We start from the raw sequence: 21,474 nt of genomic DNA on the forward strand, positions 1-21,474 counted from the left end.
CACTGGTTTAGGCTCAGTTCACGCTACTGGGATGTGATTTTGATGCGATTTTTAGTGTGATCATGTAGTGAAACTTTGATGTGACTTAAATGTGGTTAGCATACTCTCTGGAGCCAAATCACACTGAAATTGCACCAAAGTAGCGCAGGAACCTTTTCCAAAATCTCACAACACAGAGTTGCATTATTGTGAATGGCACCATTGAAAATAATGCGATTTCCATTGTCATGCGATTCTGTGCAACTCAAGTCACATCAGAAATAAGCAGGGACTGGCTGAGATGCGATACATCTATGGGCAGGCCGATTGTATCCACTGATCGACTTGGGTGCAACCAGCATGCTCGATTTTTAGCATCTGATTATTGCCAGTGGCTACAGCCTTGCAGGGACGGCTTCCTGCACCCCCCAGCTGGGAGAACACAATAGCTCCACAGGAGGGCTTCCCTCATCAACACTGATTATGTTGATAGGGGAATCGAGTGATTTCGAGTGATTTCCTGTGGTTGCAGGAAATAAATTTGCATGATCTATAGTTGTAAACCAATTAAGTGTCCTATTCATGGTGATCACCACACAGCTATTTTAATAATAATATCTAATACAACTGTGGATGACATAAATCTTTTTAACCCCTTCCCAGACCATAAGCAGATGTGCGGCCTCGGCTTTCGGGGGCTATACCGGGATGATGCCCGCAGCTACAGGCATCATCCTGGTACTGTTTTTTAGAGCCGGCGATCGGCTTTCCAGGGATAGCAACTGATGCGGCTAAAAGCCAATCGGCTGTTATACCGGAGGAGCGGGAGGGGACGTCCCCCCTCCTGCTGCCTCCCACCGCTCTCAACGGGCCTCTCGATCCACCGGGAGACCCGATCAACAATCCACAGCCTCCGGCGACTAGCCACAGAAACGGCTTTGTTCCAGTCTCCTGAATGTAAACACGGAAGCGACGTCATGACTTCACTTCCCATTTACTCGGCTGCCAATGGCGCCGGTTTAAAAAAAATATAGAGTATTCAGAATCGAAAAAAATCGAAAAAAGAATCGAAAAAAATGGCGATCTGAATACTTTGAAGTGCAGAGGAGGGATTGGAGGTCTTTTAGACCCCCGATCCCTCCATAAAGAGTACCTGTCAACACCTATTACTGTCACAAGGGATGTTTACATTCCTTGTGACAGCAATAAAAGTGATCAAACATTTTTTTTTTTAAACACAATTTATTAATATAAAAATAAATAAATAAGAAAAAAAAATGTTTTTTAAAATGCCCCCGTCCCCGCGAGCTCGCGCAGCAAAGAAAACGCATACGGAAGTTGAGCCCGCATATGGAAACGGTGTTCAAATCACACATGTGAGTTATTGCCGCGATCGTCAGAGCGAGAGCAATAATTCTAGCACTAGACCTCCTCTGTAACTCTAACCTGGTAACTGTAAAAAAAATTTAAAGCATTGCCTATGGAGATTTTTAGGTACCGTAGTTTGTCGTCATTCCGTTTATTTTTTTTTAAATTAATGAAAAGTGTCCCTTTTCCCAAAAAGTTGCGTTTAAAACACCGCTGCATAAATACCGTGTGACATAAAATATTGCAACAATCGCCATTTTATTCTCTAGATTCTCTGTTAAAAAAATATATATAATGTTTGGGGTTCTAAGTAATTTTCTAGCAAAAAATATGGATTTTAACTTGTAAACACCAAATGTCAAAAATAGGCTTAGTCATGAAAGGGTTAAAACCATCAAAATGTTTTTGAGAATTTTATATTTGGTATGGTATTAAACATCATTAGCCTGGCAATGTGAAGAATTAAATAAAATGTATTTTGCCTGCTGACAAGTAATGTGGAAAGTTTGATATACGATAACATTAATTACTCACTTCCTGAGAATTTGTGTGATCATTTGAATAAAATACTCTAAAAAATACCTACAATATAGACTTTTTTAATTCAAAATACAATAAAATGTAATCTTTTAAATTAACATAAAAACTTTATTATCAAAATAAATTATGGACAGTCAGGGTCAGGAAAGAATGCACCATTCATATAGTTTTGTGTCATAACATGTTTTTTGGTTTCATCAAATGAATTTTGTGGAACATTGTTCATTTGTGACAAATTTATTTTCTTCACACTGTCCTGTTTTTTGCCAAAAGTTCCAAACAATGCTAACAGCACCGGAAGAACAACCAGTCCATGGAGCATTCCAAAGGCGATAACAAGGAATATGATCTTGAAAAATGTTCTGAAAATGTAACTCTCTGAAGTGGAGAGTACTATGACACCCAGGATGGTGGAGAGACCTCCCTGTACTATAGGATAGCCAAGAGAGTGCAATGCTTCAATCATCCTCTCATTTGCGTTGGGTTTCTTGTTTGAAACAAAGGCGTATGAGATATGCGCTGAGAAATCCACTGAGAATCCAATACAAATAACAAGGTTGATCATAGATATGGAATCTAAGTTAACATCCCACAAAGCCATGAATCCAGTTACCCCTACAATAATAGATGCTATTGCAAATGTCACCCAGAGGGAACACAGAGGGTTTGGAATTAGCAGTAATGAAATAACAAGCATAACAATAGCAGCTACAACAACATTTTGAATTGTATTCTGAATGATTACAGCATACTGATCAAAGTATATAAATGCCGGATGGTACACAAGGACAGGGACCTCACAACTCTTTGCTGTGTCCCGAACCTGATTTAGCATGTTTTTCTCATCTACGGCAGAAGTGACATTCATAATCTGGATGAAGAAACGGGAAGCTATTATAGATCCTGACTGAATGTCCACATCTTGTTTCAAATCTGGAAATCTTGATAAATTTCCAATAAAGTTATTTCTATCTTTTATATCCAGTTTAAATAGTTCAGCAAACCCTACGTATGTTTTCAACCAGGACTCAGAGAGGTCTTCACTGACATAGGGGGTTAATTTAAATGACTCTATACACTTGTCAATTTTATTACGGGTGTCTACATCCCAGTAAGAAACTTCCTGTGTTACCACAACCATAACTCTGGGACCATAGTCATCAAAATATAAATCTTCATAGTCATAGAAAGAACGGACATAGGAGCTGTCAGTAGCCAAGTTACGTAAATCAATTCCTTCCTGTACCTGAAAGCACCCGTATATGCTGCCAGCTAAATATCCACCATATAGACCCACCACAATGATCTTAGTCCAAATGTTGGTTATAAATGGACCATAATATTTCTGGAAGAAATTTGTCATGGGATGGTCAGTCTCCGTACCAGTGATTGCACTGAATGTTCCTCCAACACAACAAGCATTATAGAAAGTGGAACGGTGGTCATCTTTTTGCTCTGGCACTTTTTTACAAACCAACCAGTGCCTGTTACTCTCTTCTCTTCTCCCATTGAGGGCTAAAAATGCACCAAAACAAGTGATGTTATATAGGAAGCAGAACAGTATAGCTGTTCCAGTATAAATACAGAAAGATTGCACCGACCCAAAAGAAGTCATAATTCCTATATAGAAAGCTAGGACATCTGTGAGGGTTGTGATTGTTATGGAGACCGCAGCTTCTTCGTATGTCTTGCCCACTCTTTCTTCAACTGAGCTCTTAACTTTAGTTTGCTGCCAACTGGAAACCATAATGAACATGTCATCCACTCCAACACCTATACCAAAAGTATATAATTACATCAATAAACCATAAACAGAAACAACACTTGTTATACATGGTATTCTCTTGTCTATACTTGTGTTATTAAAAATAAATGTGAGGAAATCTAAAAACAATACAGAAAAAAACAAATCTGAGTTTAGTATATACCCACACAGACACATTAGGCACATCATTTTAGCATTAACTTAATTATTAAAATTATTTTTAGTATGATATGTCCTTTAAACATATTCTTTAACTATGCAAATTTGGTGAAACAAATGTCCATGTAAAAAAGAGAGAAAAATAATTCCACAGTAGCACACTAAATTAATCTACAAATCTCCTGAATATTAACATAATGATATGATCAACATAAAACACCCATACATAATGAAAAGTGTCCATATGGCATATCCAAAAAATATATATGCTTCAACATATGCCAGTTAATATGGTAATACAGTCCAACTTAAAGTGATGAAAAGATAGTGATACAAAATCTTGTTGATCCATCAAAATCCTTCACCAAAGTGATATGTGCCAATTCCACTACCTTAAGAATAAAGCTCACCAGATTCCGTTACCATTCAATCTCGTGTCTGACAAATATTGCCTTATTAGATGTTATTGAAGAGCCGCTTTTACACGCCAATCTCCATCCAGATTAATAAAGACACTCTCCACATATGGGAACAGAAATTGAGACAGAGCCTCCAATAATGTAAAAACACCCTAAGGTAATCGGTTTATTAAAAGTAATGCACTTACATCATAAAAGATTCAAAATCGCCTTGTTAAAATTCCAAACATGCCAGGTGATTAGTATTGAGATCTCCTCATAGCTTCCTTCGTACACATGGAGTCTCTGTCTCAGAGTTGCCGTGTAGTCACAACTGACGCATTTCGTCACTTCAAACTTCGTCACAGGGGATCCCCCTGTGAAAAGTCCGAAGCTACGAAACGCATCAGCACATGGCTAGGCGGCAACGCTAAGCCGGTGACTCCATGTGTACAAAGGAAGCTATGAGAATTTTGAATCTTTTATGATATAAGTGCATTACTTTTTAGAAACTGATTACCTTAAGGTGTTTTCACACTAGTGAAGGCTCTGTCTCAATTTCTATCCCCACATATGAAGAGTGTATTTATTAATCTGGATAGAGATTGGCGTGTAAAAATGGCTCTTCAATAACATCTAATAAGGCGATATTTGCCAGACACAAGAGTGAATGGCCACAGCATCTGGTGAGCTTTATTCTTGTGGAAGTGGCATACATCACTTTGGTGAAGGATTTTGGTGGATCAACGAGATTTTGTTTCAGTATCTTTTCATCCTTTTAAATTGGACTGTATTACCATTTTGATTTGCATATGTTGGAGCATATATATTTTTTTGATACGCCATATGGACACTTTTCATTATGTATGGGTGTTTTATGTTGATTATTTTATTATGTTAATATTTAGGAGATTTGTAGATTAATTTAGTGCACTACTGCGGAATTATTTGTCTCTCTCTTTTTTACATTGACATTTGTTTCTCATTTGCATGTTTATTGAATATTAAGTGGCAGCACAAACAGGTGTTTTTCATTAGCTCAGTGTGCACACATATATTCTTTAACTAGACAAGATTTGTATGTGCCATATGCTTTTCTGGAGATGGGTTCTTTATATACATGAGTGTTTAACCACTTCTTTAACTGACAATTGCGCGGTCATGCAGCGCTGTACCCAAACAAAATTTGCGTCCTTTTTTTCCCACAAATAGAGCTTTCTTTTGGTGGTATTTGATCACCTCTGCAGTTTTTATTCTTTTGCGCTATAAACAAAAAAAGAGCGACAATTTTGAAAAAAAACTCATTTTTTTACTTTTTGCTATAATAAATATCCCCCATTTTTTTAAAATAAAAAACACATTTCTTCATCAGTTTAGGTCGATATATATTCTTCTCGATATTTTTGGTAAAAAAATCTCAATAAGCTTATATTGATTGGTTTGCTCAAAAGTTATAGCCTCTACAAACTATGGAAAAGTTTTATGGCATTTTGATAGCATTTTTATTATTTATATATTTTTTACTAGTAATGGCGCTGATCTACGATTTTTTTTTGCGGTATTGCGACGGACAGATCGGACACTTTTGACACATTTTTGAGACCACTGACATTTATACGGCGATCAGTGCTAAAAAAATGCACTGCTTACTGTGTAAATGTCACTGGCAGGGAAGGGGTTTACACTAGGTGGCGATCAAGGGGTTAAATGTTTGTTCTAACTGTATGGGACTGAATAGTAGAGGAGACATATCACTGTTGCTACTTACTAGGAACAAAAAACATGTCTCCTCTCCTCTGACAGCACAGGGATTTGTGTGTTTAAACACACAAATCCCCGTGCTGGCCCTCGTGCACGCAATCGCGCGTAGCCTCTGGTGGCCAAAAAAGGGAAGGATGTACCCATATGGGATTTTGCCCAGGAGGGCCATTCTGCCGCAGTATATCTGCGTGAGCCAGTTGGGAACCGGTTAATCTGGTTGCTATTATAGTATATTTACAATATAATTGGACCCACCTAAAAGTAACAAGTCATGAGAAGAGACAAGAGAAGATATATGCACAATTGTTGGGGGTGGTTAGCAAATCAGACGGTACCTAAAGTGATATTACATGCAAGGTTTAAAAAAAAAAAAAAAAATCAAACATGTTATACTTATCTGCTCTATGATATGATACCCCCCGCTGGCACTCCTGGCCCCTCCCTTCTGGCAAGTGCCCCCAGAGCAAACAGCTTGCTGTGGGGGCACCCAAGCAGGCTTGCTCCCGAGCTGCTGCTCTCTGCGTGTCCATTCACACACAGAGACGTGGCTCTGCCTCATCCCTCTCTCTTCTCATTGGCTCACTGGCTGTGATTATTTGAATGGCTCCCGCTGGTATCTCAACCAATGAGAAGGGAGAGTCTCCGGAGAGCCGAGGCTCTTATACACATCGCTGGATCGCGATGGGGCTCGGGTAAGTATTAGGGGGGCAGCTGCATACAGAAGGTTTTTTCCCCTCATGCATATGCATGAAGGTAAAAAACCTTGAGCCTTTAGAACCACTTTAATCTAAGGGGTAGGCAAGTAATATTTTCATAAGGAGTTTGGCAGTGGCATCCTACATATTCCTTTACATCAGTGTACACATGTCTACTGTCTAATATTGATTTACTTATAAACATATATGTTTGAAACTTACCTAAAATGAGAAATGGGGCATTTGCTGCTGTGACAACAAAAGGCACTCCACAAAGTAGCAAAAGACCAAAACTAGAAAGTACAGCTAACCCAGCGGAAATAACTCCAAAAGAGGCCACCCAAGTTTTATTCCTCACACAGTCACGCCTATAAATAAATAAAGATATATGATTTCAGTAAATACGTGTTTCTAATTGTGCGATTTCTAGTCTGAAATTCTTTTCCAAGTGAAAGTACAGCCAAAAATTTAGTTTTATTTGTCACACAAGTTAAGAGTAATGGATTTATGAGAATCATTTTTTTTTAGCCGCTTCCTCTTTAGCGTAAGTATATATATATATATATATATATATATATATATATATATATATATATATATATCATGAACTGGCAGCAGTTATACCAAGCTGAAGCTTTACTTTAAAAGGGATCACTTTGGAAGGGGGGTACCCTCCAGCTTCTGCACACCGCTGTTCCTGGGCTCTCCCATCTCTTCAGGGAGCCTGGGAACACTGTAAATGGTTGGGTTGGCAGGGCACAGGGGAGAATGAGAAACATTCATTCCTTCCCTTCCCTGTGATGAAGGAAGTTGGAAGCGACAAGGATTGAATCACTTCTGGTTTCACTTTACCTGATTTACACTTACTGGAAACTGATTGATTTGATCGGCTGCCTTGGAGGGCAGAGGGGGGATCAGGGGTCTAGTAGACCTTAAATTTCTCCATAAAGAGAACCTGTCACTGCCCAAGCAGTTGTTTATCACTTGTGATAGCAATAACTCTTAATGAAAAAAAAAAAATTGTAAAATTACATTTAAATAAAATAAATTGTAAAAAAATGTTGTTGTTTTTTTTTTTAAGTGCCCCTGTCCCCTAATGCTCATATGCAAACACACATGTAGGTCTCACATACATATGTAAATGGTGATTACACCACACATGTGAGGTATCACCAAAAACATGAGAGCAATCATTTTAGTGTCAAAATACACATGTAACTCTATACTGGTAACCTGTAAAGGCTTTTAAAGCATTGTATTTACCATAGTTTGTTGCCATTAACAGAAGTAAGCAATCTTAGATCTTTACATGTTTGGTATCTGTTTACTTGATGCAACACAATCGTTTATATTTTACCCAAAAACATTGGTATTTTGTTATGTTTGTTTGCACTAAAATTTATTTATGTATATTTTTTCCTGAAAATTTGGGTTTTAGAAATGAATGCACAAATATCCTGTGACAGAAAAAATTGCATCAAGCACCGTGTTATTCTCCAAGGCCTCTGCTTTCAATATTCAAATTCAATTCAAATTTCGAATATATAATGTTTGGAGGTTTTAAGAAATTTTCTAGCAAAATAATGCTGATTTTTACATGTATGTGAAAAATATCAAAATTGGTCTGGACGGCAAGTGGTTAAAAATGCTGATATAAGTACTGGAAGACTGTCTTTTTTAAGTTTCTCCTGCATACCTGAGCCCAAATGTATGGGTTATTTACTAAAGATAAAGTGTGGGGAGCCTGTTAATCCTTCAAACATTCAGTCATGGCCCGGAATATATTAAAAATATAGCTTTTTATTAGAAATTGTGGGTGTTTAAAATATGTTTTTATTTATGTTTTTCACTTGTTTTGTTGGGAGGATGGAGTTCAGCTTTAAAACCACTTCTAATATTGCGTCTAGTATTATGATTGCTGTCATCATTGGTTTAATATTACAAATTTGTCAAGTATTTTATATGTCTTATTTTCCACATAGTGGAAAAGAATAGTAAAATATAACAGAATTAATATGCAACACTAATCAATAATAATAATATATCAATGCATAAACACTAAATTCCATACATTAAAATACCCTGGAGTATTTCAATGTATGGAATATAGAGTTTATGTTTTTTTTTTTTCGGATTAAGATTGATAAATTATTATTGATTAGCGCTGCATATTAATTCTGTTATGATTTATGGGGGGTACTTTAATGTAGCTGCGTTTAATTTTTGGAGGGTTTTGTAGCACTTTCTTTTTAACATCCAGAAGCGCAGCTTAAGGAAGGTCTTGTTATAGTAAAATATCTCAGTATAGTATACAGTAAACACATATAATATAATTTAAAGAAATCGAAATCAGGTGCAAGTATCAGTTTTGTGCCTACATAATCTTACCTTACACAAGATGTAATGGAAAAGAATATGGTGATAAAATATGTGATTGAATACAGAGGAATCACAGTTTTTGTTGTCCCTTCAAACTCCTGTTGTCGTGATATTGATGAAAAGTAAGATGTCTAGAGTAAGAAAACAAATGCTTTTTACAAAGAACAATTACAATCAAATCATGTGGCAGCAGCTTTGGCATTCACTACAGGACACATTGGTGCAAATTGTTTCCTATATTGTATGTCTTTGCAGCAAACCATACACAAAGAACAGAAATCTTTAGTGATCAGGTTTATATATATCCTAAACTATTTTTTAAACATTTGTTTCACTTTTAGTTTTTATTTAAATCATTTAAACTTATTTTTAGAATATTAGTTAAAAATTTTAACAAAAAAAAACTAGACTAAGCAAATCTCTGAAAAAATGCAAAAACAATCTAAATTTGGCCAAAACTAAGCAAATTTCTAAAAAAATTGCAAAAACAACCTACATTTGGCCAAATTTAAAGTAGAACTCCAATTCTTTTTAACAGCAATTTTTTTTTATTCCTCTTTAACTTAGCACCCCCACCCAAAAGTAATTTTCTTCCCTTCCCTACTAGATTTTTCTAGTTCTTTGGGGTGGACTTGATCAACAGCATCATCACCACTTTCTGTAACCCCAGTCTGTTATGGAAAAACCTTCTGGGGTGCGTCATCTCGCTGGCATGAGTGCAGTGTACTACTGTACTGATCATAGCTCACACTCCACCATGTGATGTCTGTTCTCTGCAAGAGGAAGGATCTCTTATGTCATCAAACTGGCCAGTAGACCCTTGAAAAAGAATTATATATACTGTATATGTATATAGTCGTTGTTAAAAGCTGTAGTTAATGCTTTTAAGCTTTGTCTAACAACTGAGGTAGCCTTGATTTGAAGTATAATATTAAAGAATAGGAGTAACACACATTGAGGTTGATTTACTAAGTGCAAATATCGGCAAGTTGATTTATTAAAACTGGAAAGTGCAAAATCTGATGCAGCTGTGCATGGTAGCCAATTAGTTTCTGACTTCTTGTTCAATTAAGCTTTGGTTAAAAAAAATGGTTTCTATCATTCAATCATGTACAAACAAAAATACTATTTTTTATTTACCTCACATGTGATTGAGTATTCTTTGCAAAGTGAAATTGTATCTCATTTACTAAGCTCTGGAGCAAGTGCACTTGCAGCTCACATTATATTTGCCTTTAGCAAATTAACCCCATTATCTGTTGCATGGAATACCCTTTTTTAGAAAAAAAATCCCCTGAACACAATTAGATATTTGAATTGAACACCAGCTCACTTTGCCGCACTTTCATAAACCATCTATCTAATCTGTGTGTCTGTCCGTCCGTCAGTCTTTTCAAAGTAAGAATAAAGAGAACAAAAATGACAAAACCATTTTCCTTACCTGTACGGTCTTCAGTTGCAGCATTTCTATATTCTGAGACACATGTTTGATAAAGTGTTCAATCCATTGCAGGCTTCTTTCTCTGTCTTGCTGGTTGTCTTCTCTCAGATAATACACTAACCTTACTGCTTTTGCCCTCTGTACAGTGTTGTTGGGGTTCAGTGTCACCCCACCCAAGTATGTTCCCAGGAATGTTGTCCCTTCAAACATTGGGTAACTAATATGTATTGTCTCTATCAGGTCTACATTACTTTGTACTTTGGATAAGAGTGGGTTGATTGTCACACATTCCCCCCCCATATCTTTTGCGCAGAGCTGCTGGAAATTCAAGATCACATTAGCATTCTGTTCCTTTAATGTGACACTAAGATTCTGCACCATCTCATCCAGCTTAACAAGCTCTCTGAATGAATCAACATTGATAATATTATCAGACATGCTGACAGCAATGAGAGAGACAAAAGAGCCTTCTGTATAGAGTCTCTGTGCAGAGAAATGCCCGGAGTCGTTGGTTGGGAAATGTGTCCTCACAAATTCTCTCTCAGATTTAGCTGGACCTCCTATTGGGGTGAACTCTTTTTCTATGTCATTAGCCTGTCTTTGGGGTAAAAAGTAAAAACCGGCACCCAGACCAGCAGATATGACCATGGGAACAAAGAGGAACCACCAGGGGTACCTGCCCACCACTTTCCCCAGTTTGTAGAATACAAGAGAGAGAGGTCTCTGTATGCAGTCTGTCCGACAACCAGCCATTCTTCACCCTGCCGTAAGCTACTGAATGATACAGACTTAGAGGAAAGCAGGCTCTGTTAATAAATAAAAAGGAAAATATAAACTGACAACAGATAAGGCAGTAGCAATGGTATGACTAGCACTGGAATGACTTATGCAGAACAATAAAACAGCTCATTTCGAAGGAAGTTTATTGATTTTCTGTTGGCATAGTTACTAGTATCTTGATTAAATCAACTTACCTTGTCATTTGATTAAATCAACTGACATTGTCATTTACAGTACAACAAATAGCGCAATAATTGATTTTCTAATTTTTAGCTGTTACGGTATAATTTAACCACGTTAGCTCTTGCAGCTGTAACTACTTATAGATCAGAACAATATTTACATGTGCTATGGTGACACTATACGTAAAAAGAGATATCTTTTGTGCGATTAGCCACTTGCCGACCACCTACCACAGATGTACTGCGGCAGGTCGGCTTTATTGCGTGAAACACGCTGGCCACCCGCGATCGTTTCCCAGAGAGGCAGAACGGTGATCTGCCTATGTAAACAAGGCAGATAGCCGCTCTGACAGGGTAGAAGATAGAGATCGGTGTTCCTGCTTAGGAAGATCTCTGTCTTCATCCAGTCAGAGCATCCCCCACACAGTTAGCAAGCACCAGCTAGGCACAGATTTAACCCTTTGATAGCCCCTGATGTTAACCCCCTTCCTTGCCAGTGTCATTAGTACAGTAACAGTGCATATTTTTTAGCACTGATCACTGTAATAATGTAATTGGTTCCCAAAAAAGTGCCAGTTAGGTGTCTGATTTGTCTGCCGCAATGTCGCAGTCCCGGTAAAAATTTGCTGATCGCCGCTATTACTTATAAAAAAAAATTAAAATAAAGAAAAATGCCATAAATATATCCCATTTGTAGACACGATAACTTTTGCGCAAAAACTTGTTTTTTTTTGCGTTTTGCATTGGTGTCAATACCCGTTTAGCCACGCTAGCTTTCAGCCACGTTTCTCTGTACCTATGGGAGCCCATTGATTTGAATAGAAATCACACCAGAATTCGGCGCAAGATGCGACTTGTTTGCTGAGAATCTTGAAGGGGAACCCAGACAAAATTTTGTGTGAGGTTCCCCCCAAGATCCATACCAGACCCTTATCCGAGAACGCAGCCCGGCAGTTCAGGAAAGGGGGGGACGAGTGAGCGACCCCCCCCTCCTGAACCATACCAGGCCATATGCCCTCAACATGGGGGGGGTGGGTGCTTTGGGGCAGAGGGGGCCCCTACGCCCCCCATCCCAAAGCACCTTGTCCCCATGTTGATGAGGACAAGGGCCTCTTCCCGACAACCCTTGCCCGGTGGTTGTCGGGGTCTGCGGGGGGGGACTTATCGTGATCTGGAAGCTCGCTTTAACAAGGGGCCCCCCAGATCACAACCCCTCACCCTAGGTGAATGAGTATGGGGTACCCCTACCCATTCACCTAAATAAAAAAAGTATCAAAAATAAACACACTACACAGGTTTTTCTAGTGTTTTATTAAAGCAGCTCCGGTTCTTCTCCACGCTATCTTCTTCTCTTTTGCTGGGTCTTCTGCTCTTTAGCTGGGTCTTCTGCCTTCTCTGGTTCTTCTCCTCTCTCCCCGCTATCTTCTGCTCTTTTACTGTGTCTTCTTCCCTCTCTGGGTCTTCTCTGGTTCGTCTCCTCTCTCCCCGCTAACTTCTGCTCTTTTGCTGGGTCTTCTGCTCTTTTGCTGGTTCTTCTCCCCTCTCCAGTTCTTCTCCTCTCTCCCCGCTATCTTCTGCTCTTTTGCTGGGTCTTCTCCCTCTGTTCTTCTTCCGATGTTGACTCGATGCGATCTCCTGGTGTAATGCTGGGTCCGCCGTGTGCAATTACTTATATTGGCATGGGGCGGGGCCACCCCATGAAGTAAGTTAGATGCCACGTCCCTTGTGATGATATTACCCGGGGTATTATGGGGCGATGACTTCACAAGGGGCGTGGCATCTAACTTATGTCATTGGGTGGCCCCGCCCCCTGCCAATATGCCATTGCACGCTGTGGCGGTGATCAGATTCGCTGATCGCCGCCATTACATATAAAAAAAAGTTAAAATAAAGAAAAATGCAATAAAAATATCCCATTTGTAGACACGATAACTTTTGGCATAAACTTTTTTTTTTTTTGTGTTTTGCATTGGTGTCAATGCCCGTTTAGCCAAAACCCAAAATTTCAATTTTTTGTTCCAACTTCCCCAAACCACTTAGTTATCACTTTTGCCTTATGGTAAGGAGCTCCATCGTGTTTGAAAAGGCATAGTTGTTCATCACCAAACTGTTCTTGGATAGTTGGGGGAGGTTTTTCTCGGAGCCTGAGGATGTTTTTGTACCAATTATTCATGGCTACGTTCTTAGGCAAAATTGTGAGTGGGCCCACCTCTCCCTTGGCTAAGAAGCAGCCAACGGCACACATGAATGATCTCAGGATGCTTTACTGTTGGCATGACAGTCACGCAAAGAGTTCTTATCTTTTGGGGGTTTTTTTTGGTATTTTTATGTTATCCTTTTGTCAAAACAAAAGCAATATTCTGGAGGAAACGGTTTTACTTTAATAAAGATGTTATATAACGACTAAATCTGTGACTGTAGTGCTCAATGTTCAAACTTAACCATTACTAACAACATATTCGTTTTTTCACTCCACTGGACTCCAGCAGTAGTATGTAATGAGTTTGCAAATTGTAGAGAAATGCTTAAATAATGCATTACAATTTAACTACACCCATTAGATTTTAGACAACTAAAATGAGTTTTAGTCAACTAAAATGTACTGGAGATTTGGTCGACTAAATACAACTAAAACTAAAACACTTGCAGAAGACTAAAATAGGACTAAAACTAAAATGCCATTTTAGTTCTAAGACTAAGACTAAAACTAAATCAAAATTTGCTGCCAAAATTAATACTGGTTTATAGGCTCAGTTCACGCTACTGGGATGTGATTTTGATACGATTTTCAGTGTGATTATGTAGTGAAACTTTGATGTGACTTAAATGTGGTTAGCATACTCTCTGGAGCCAAATCACACCGAAATTGCACCAAAGTAGCGCAGGAACCTTTTCCAAAATCTCACAACACAGAGTTGCATTATTGTGAATGGCACCATTGAAAATAATGCCATTTACTTTGTCGTGTGATTCTGTGCAACTCAAGTCACATCAGAAATAAGCAGGGACTGGCTGAGATGCAAAACATCTATGGGCAGGCTGATTGTACCCACCAATCGACTTGGGTGCAACCAGAATGACGGATTTTTAGCATATGATTATTGCCAGTGGCTACAGCCCTGCAGGGACGGCTCCCTGCACCCCCCAGCTGGGAGAACGCAATAGCTCCGCAGGAGGGCTTCCCCCATCAACACTGATTATGTTGATAGGGGAATCGAGCGATTTTGAGTGATTTCCTGTGGTTGCAGGAAATAAATTTGCATGATCTATGGCCGGCTTTAAGGGATTCTTTTGCTTTTTCCTGCTTTAGCCAAGCACAGGTTTCATGTTAAGGACTGATGGCCAATATTCCTAAGCCTGATAAGAGGGTTGTAGCCTCCCTGGCGGTTTTCCCGAGTGTGGCTTGGGGTTAAATTTCAGCACCATTAGTGGTAACCCCGAGAAACACTCGGGATTACATCTCAGGATCCTGGTGCAGTGTACTTACCTTGTCCCCAGGATCCTGCAATATCCCCTTGCGGTGTCTGCGGGCTCTGTCCTCCGCCCTGGTGTCCTGTGTTCTGGGCTCCGTTCCCTGCGAGCGTTTCGACGCACGGGGTTGGAGCCTGGCGGCAAATCCAAAAAAGTGAAAATTCATAACACATACAGTACACTGTAATCTTACAGATTACATTACTGTATGAAATCATTTCACATCCATTTTGTCCCCAGTGCTTTGTCCTATGCCCTGCATGCAGTTTTATATGATATATACTGTTCTTTCTGAATGGAAACTGGAGATTGTCCATAGCAACCAAAAAGTGTCCCTTTACGTCAAAAGTGATTTTAGACCGGCTAGAAAACAGCGATATTAAATTAGAACACTTGCAGAATTGAACGATAGTGAATCGTGGGAAAATTTATTTTATTATTATTATATTATTTTTTATAATTAGTTATATTTATTTATTATGTTATAATTTATGATTTTGTATTTCAAACTTCATCATACCCAGGATATCTACTAGGCTCTTGGTGGACAGATTTAAGTGTGTTATTACTAAGAATTACAGGCCTACAATATAAAACGCCAAATTTCTATGCAAAATAATTGTACCGCTTTGAGACGTAAAAATCTGAAATAATCATACCGCCAGGGAGGTTAACCTACTGTATAGCTAGAATAGATAGATAAGCTGTGACAAACAGATAAGCGATACTGATTATGGTTCAAATACCTTAATTAGGCTCTTGTTTGTGTGCTGGTCTGTTTGTGTGCTGGCCTGGTTGACTAAAGTAAACCAATTAAGTATCCTATTCATGGTGATCACCACACAGCTATTTTAAAGCGGGGTTCCACTCAAATTTTTAACTTAATCTTACCCCCTTTAGTTAATTGCATAGATGTTCAAATGCCGCACAAAAATTTTTTTATCGCTGTAATTACCTTTATATTGTACTTTATTGTGGCACTTCCTGTCTCTCCTCCCATGGGAGTAGGCGTGTTTATTGCTTTCCCCGGCGCCGCACTGTCTCCTGGGAGCTTAGTGTCAGGCTTCCCAAGTTTCACTGCAGAAACAATGATCATGCGTGTGAACAAGCTGTGAATGAACAGCATTCACAGCATCCAGGAAATCAATGCTTGTGGGCTTCACATGCCCACAAGCAAGATGGAAACAGCCAGCATCACATTTTTTAAGTAATTCTTCAGTACGAAAACAGACAGAGGCGGAAATATTACACCCAAACTGTGAGTATTATTTTGGGATTAGCAAAATGTCTCAATGACCTAAAAAAAAAAAAAATTAAAAGATTGGTCGCCGGACTCCCGCTTTAATAATAATATCTAATACAACTGTGGATGACATACATCTTTTTAAAACCATCAAAATGTTTTTAAGAATTTGATATTTGGTACAGCATTAAACATCATTAGTCTGGCAATGTGAAGAATTAAATAAAATGTATTTTGCCTGCTGACAAGTAATGTGGAAAGTTTGATATACGATAACATTCATACACACTTCCTGAGAATTTGTGTGATCATTTGAATACAATACTCTAAAAATTACCTGCAATATAGATTCTTTTAATTCAAAATAAAATAAAATGTAATCTTTTAAATTACCATAAAAACTTTATTATCAAAATAAATTATGGACAGTCAGGGTCAGGAAGGCATGCACCATTCATATAGTTTTGTGTCATAACATGTTTTTTTGGTTCATCAAATGAATTTTGTGGAACATTGTTCATTTGTGACAAATTTATTTTCTTCACATTGTCCTGTTTGTTGCCAAAAGTTCCAAACAATGCTAACAGCACCGGAAGAACAACCAGTCCATGGGGCATTCCAAAGGCGATAACAAGGAATATGATCTAGAAAAATGTTCTGAAAATGTAACTCTCTGAAGTGGAGAGTACTATGACACCCAGGATGGTGGAGAGACCTCCCTGTACTATAGGATAGCCAAGGGAATGCAATGATTCAATCATCCTCTCATTTGCCGTGGGTTTCTTGTTTGAAACAACGGCGTATGAAATATGCACTGAGAAATCCAATGAGAACCCAATACAAATAACAAGGTTGATCATGGATATGGAATCTAAGTTAACATCCCACAAAGCCATGAATCCAGTGACCCCTACAATAATAGATGCTATTGCAAATGTCACCCAGAGGAAACACAGAGGGTTTGGAATTAGCAGTAATGAAACAACAAGCATAACAATAGCAGCTACAGCAACATTTTGAATTGTATTCTGGATAATTACAGCATACTGATCAAAGTATATAAATGCCAGATGGTACACAAGGACAGGGACCTCACAACTCTTTGCTGTGTCCCGAACCTGATTTAGCATGTTTTTCTCATCTACGGCAGAAGTGACATTCATAGTCTGGATGAAGAAACGGGAAGCTTTTATAGTTCCTGACTAAATATCCACATCTTGTTTCAAATCTGAAAATCTTGATAAATTTCCAATAAAGTTATTTCTATCTTTTATATCCAGTTTAAGCAGTTCAGCAAACCCCACGTATGCTTTCAACCAGGACTCAGAGAGGTATTCACTGACATAGGGGGTTAATTTAAATGACTCTATACACTTGTCAATTTTATTACGGGTGTCTACATCCCAGTAAGGTACTTCCTGTGTTACCACAACCATAACTCTGGGACCATAGTCATCAAAATATAAATCTTCATAGAAAGAACGGACATAGGAGCTGTCAGTAGCCAAGTTACGTAAATCAATTCCTTCCTGTACCTGAAAGCACCCGTATATGCTGTCAGCTAAATATCCACAATGATCTTAGTCCAAATGTTGGTTATAAATGGACCATAATATTTCTGGAAGAAATTTGTCATAGGATGGTCAGTCTCCGTATCAGTGATTGCACTGAATGTTCCTCCAGCACAACAAGCATTATAGAAAGTGGAACAGTGGTCATCTTTTTGCTCTGGCACTTTTTTACAAACCAACCAGTGCCTGTTACTCTCTTCTCTTCTCCCATTGAGGGCTAAAAATGCACCAAAACAAGTGATGTTATATAGGAAGCAGAACAGTATAGCTGTTCCAGTATAAATACAGAAAGATTGCACCGACCCAAAAGAAGTCATAATTTCTATATAGAAAGCTAGGACATCTGTGAGGGTTGTGATTGTTACGGAGACCGCAGCTTCTTCATGTCTTGCCCACTGTTTCTTCAACTGGACTCTTAACTTTAGTTTGCTGCCAACTGGAAACCATAATGAACATGTCATCCACTCCAACACCTATACCGAAAGTATATAATTACATCAATAAACCATAAACAGAAACAACACTTGTTATACATGGCATTCTCTTGTCTATTCCTTGTGTACCTAATCTAGGTGTACTTTATATTATATTAATGATTAAAAATAAATGTGAGGAAATCTAAAAACAATACAGAAAAAAACAAATCTGGATTTAGTATCTACCCACACAGACACATTAGGCACATCGTTTTAGCATTAACTTGATTATTAAAATTATTTTTAGTATGATATTTTCTTAAACATATTCTTTAACTATGCAAATGAGGTGAAACAAATGTCAATGTAAAAAAGAGAGAGAGACAAATAATTCCACACAGGCGCACTAAATTAATCTACAAATCTCCTAAATATTAACATAATGAAATGATCAACATAAAACACCCATACATAATGAAAAGTGTCCATATGGCATATCCAAAAAATATATATGCTTCAACATATGCCAATTAATATGGTAATACAGTTCAACTTAAAGTGATGAAAAGATAGTGAAACAAAATCTCGTTGATCCACCAAAATCCTTCACCAAAGTGATGTGTGCCAATTCCACTCCCTTAAGAATAAAACTCACCAGATGCTGTTGCCATTCACTCTCATGTCTGACAAATATCGCCTTATTAGATGTTATTGAAGAGCCGCTTTTACACGCCAATCTCTATCCAGATTAATAAAGACACTCTCCACGTGTGAGAACAGAAATTGAGACAGAGCCTCCAATAGTGTAAAAACACCTTAAGGTAATTGGTTTATTAAAAGTAATGCACTTACATCATGAAAGATTAAAAAATCGCCTTGTTAAAATTCCAGACATGCCAGGTGACTCAGTGTTGCAATCTGACGCATTTCGTCACTTCAAACTTCATCACTGGATCCCCCTGTGAAAGAGTCCGAAGTGACGAAACACATCAGAACGTGGCTAGGCGTTCTATCCCCACATGTGAAGAGTGTCTTTATTAATCTGGATAGAGATTGGCGTGTAAAAGCGGCTCTTCAATAACATCTAATAAGGTGATATTTGCCAGACACGAGAGTGAATGGCAACAGCATCTGGTGAGCTTTATTCTTATGGGAGTGGTACACATCACTTTGGTGAAGGATTTTGGTGGATCAACGAGATTTTGTTTCAGTATCTTTTCATCCTTTTAAGTTGGACTGTATTACCATATTGATTTGCATATGTTGGAGCATATATATTTTTTTGATATGCCATATAGACACTTTTCATTATGTATGGGTGTTTCATGTTGATCATTTTGTTATGTTAATATTTAGGAGACTTTTAGATTAATTTAGTGCGCTGCTGTGGATTTATTTGTCTCTCTTTTTTACATTGACATTTGTTTCACCTCATTTGCATGTTTATTGAATATTAAGTGGCAGCACAAACAGATGTTTTTCATTAACGCAATGTGCACACATATATTCTTTAACTAGACAAGATCTGTATGTGCCATATGCTTTCTGGAGGTGGGTTCTTTATATACATGAGTGTTTAACAACTTCAGCCCCGGAAGATTTTACCCCCTTCCTGATTTTACAATTTGGCACTGCGTCACTTTAACTGACAATTGCGCGGTCATGCAATGCTGTACCCAAACAAAATTTGCGTCCATTTTTTTCCCACAAATAGAGCTTTCTTTTGGTGGTATTTGATCACCTCTGCAGTTTTTATTTTTTGCACTATAAACAAAAAAAGAGCGACAATTTTGAAAAAAAACAACATATTTTTTACTTTTTGCTTTAATAAATATCCCCCAATTTTTAAAAAAAAAATAATTTCTTCATCGGTTTAGGCCGATATATATTCTTCTACATATTTTTGGTATAAAAATCACAATAAGCGTATGTTGATTGGTTTGCGCAAAAGTTATAGCGTCTACAAACTATGGGAAAGATTTATGGCATTTTTATGGCATTTTTATTTTTTATTTATTTTTTACTAGTAATGGCGGTGATCTGCATTTTTTAGCGGTATTGCGATGGACAGATCGGACACTTTTGACACATTTTTGGGACCATTGACATTTATACAGCGATCAGTGCTATAAAAATGCACTGCTTACTGTGTAAATGTCACTGGCAGGGAAGGGGTTAACACTAGGGGGCGATCAAGGGATTAAATGTGTGTTCCCTCAGTGTGTTCTAACTGTGTGGGGATAGGACTGAGTAGGAGAGGAGACATATCGCTGTTCCTACTTACTAAGAACACACAACATGTCTCCACTCCTCTGACAGCACAGGGATTTGTGTGCTTTCACACACAAATTCACCGTGCTGGTGCTTGTGCACCCGATCGCATGTAGCCTCTGGTGGCCGAAAAGGGGAAGGACATACCCATATGGGATTTCGTCCAGGAGAGCCATTCTGCTGCAGTATATCTGCGTGAGCCGGTCGGGAACCGGTTAATCTGGTTGCTATTATAGTACATTTACAATATAAAGTCCAAATTAATAATATATAGTATTCCAGATGCTTGTCTAACTGGAGATATGTTCAATGTTCACCCGGTGACTAAATCACAAAAAGTGTACCATCACCTTGTGGAAAACATGCTTACCAGATTGTAAGCCAAATAAGCAGATGGCTATAACCCCAGCCCGGGCTAGTGGTTTTGCAAGATGGAATGTATGAGTTTCGAACCTCTCAGCATAGGTTAGTGTTGATTCCACAATTCCTTTTTTTTGGGTTGACCAAAAAAACAGAAAAATGACATAGCGTAATATTGTCAAAAAAATTAAACTGCATGCACAATAGATGCAATTGCACTCACACTGTGAACAACCATCGATTGCACAAACAGAGAACCACCCAGTGGATAAAGCAGGATTATGTGTACCGTCACCACATAGAGGGCCTCCTTACCAGATGCCAAACCAAACAAGGCAGATGTCTCTTTATGAAAAAAACTCGGCTGGACCCAGACAAACAACTTGATTGATGGGCGGAATAGCAACGCTCACCGGAGAACCAAGTGATCCGTAGAGCCGTGGGTGTCACTGGTCCTGAGGATCCGTTACAAAGATGATTTGTCTCTTCAGTCCTTTATGGCTTTTCTCAAGGATAATGAAAGAGGTATAGAGTTGAAATATGAGACGAGCCAAACCGAGATTAATTTTTTGGACTTGAAAATTAGAGTTGAGGCTGATAGACTTACCACCTCAACCTACTTTAAGTCCACGGACAGGAACTCATTTATCCCTACGAATAGTTGCCATCATAGGCCTTGGCTTGGATCAGTTCCG

At 38.3% G+C, this 21,474-nt stretch overlaps 1 protein-coding gene and 1 pseudogene across 1 annotated transcript; both read right to left on the bottom strand.

Annotated features, from left to right (window-relative positions):
- Window positions 1–2,001: 2,001 nt before the first annotated feature.
- LOC141145797 (patched domain-containing protein 3-like) lies at window positions 2,002–11,274 on the bottom strand. Its single transcript, XM_073632666.1, has 4 exons — window positions 10,486–11,274; window positions 9,054–9,175; window positions 6,888–7,033; window positions 2,002–3,660 (listed from the first exon to the last, which is right to left on the bottom strand). The coding sequence occupies exons 1-4, from the start codon at window positions 11,236–11,238 to the stop codon at window positions 2,012–2,014; spliced, it is 2,670 nt and encodes an 889-aa protein (XP_073488767.1). The 5' UTR covers window positions 11,239–11,274; the 3' UTR covers window positions 2,002–2,011.
- A 5,306-nt stretch (window positions 11,275–16,580) lies between these two features.
- On the bottom strand, window positions 16,581–18,193 carry LOC141145937 (patched domain-containing protein 3-like; annotated as a pseudogene).
- Between the last annotated feature and the right edge of the window lie 3,281 nt (window positions 18,194–21,474).

This window comes from Aquarana catesbeiana, linkage group LG05 (assembly GCF_042186555.1).
Source record: "Aquarana catesbeiana isolate 2022-GZ linkage group LG05, ASM4218655v1, whole genome shotgun sequence".
NCBI lineage: Eukaryota > Metazoa > Chordata > Amphibia > Anura > Ranidae > Aquarana > Aquarana catesbeiana.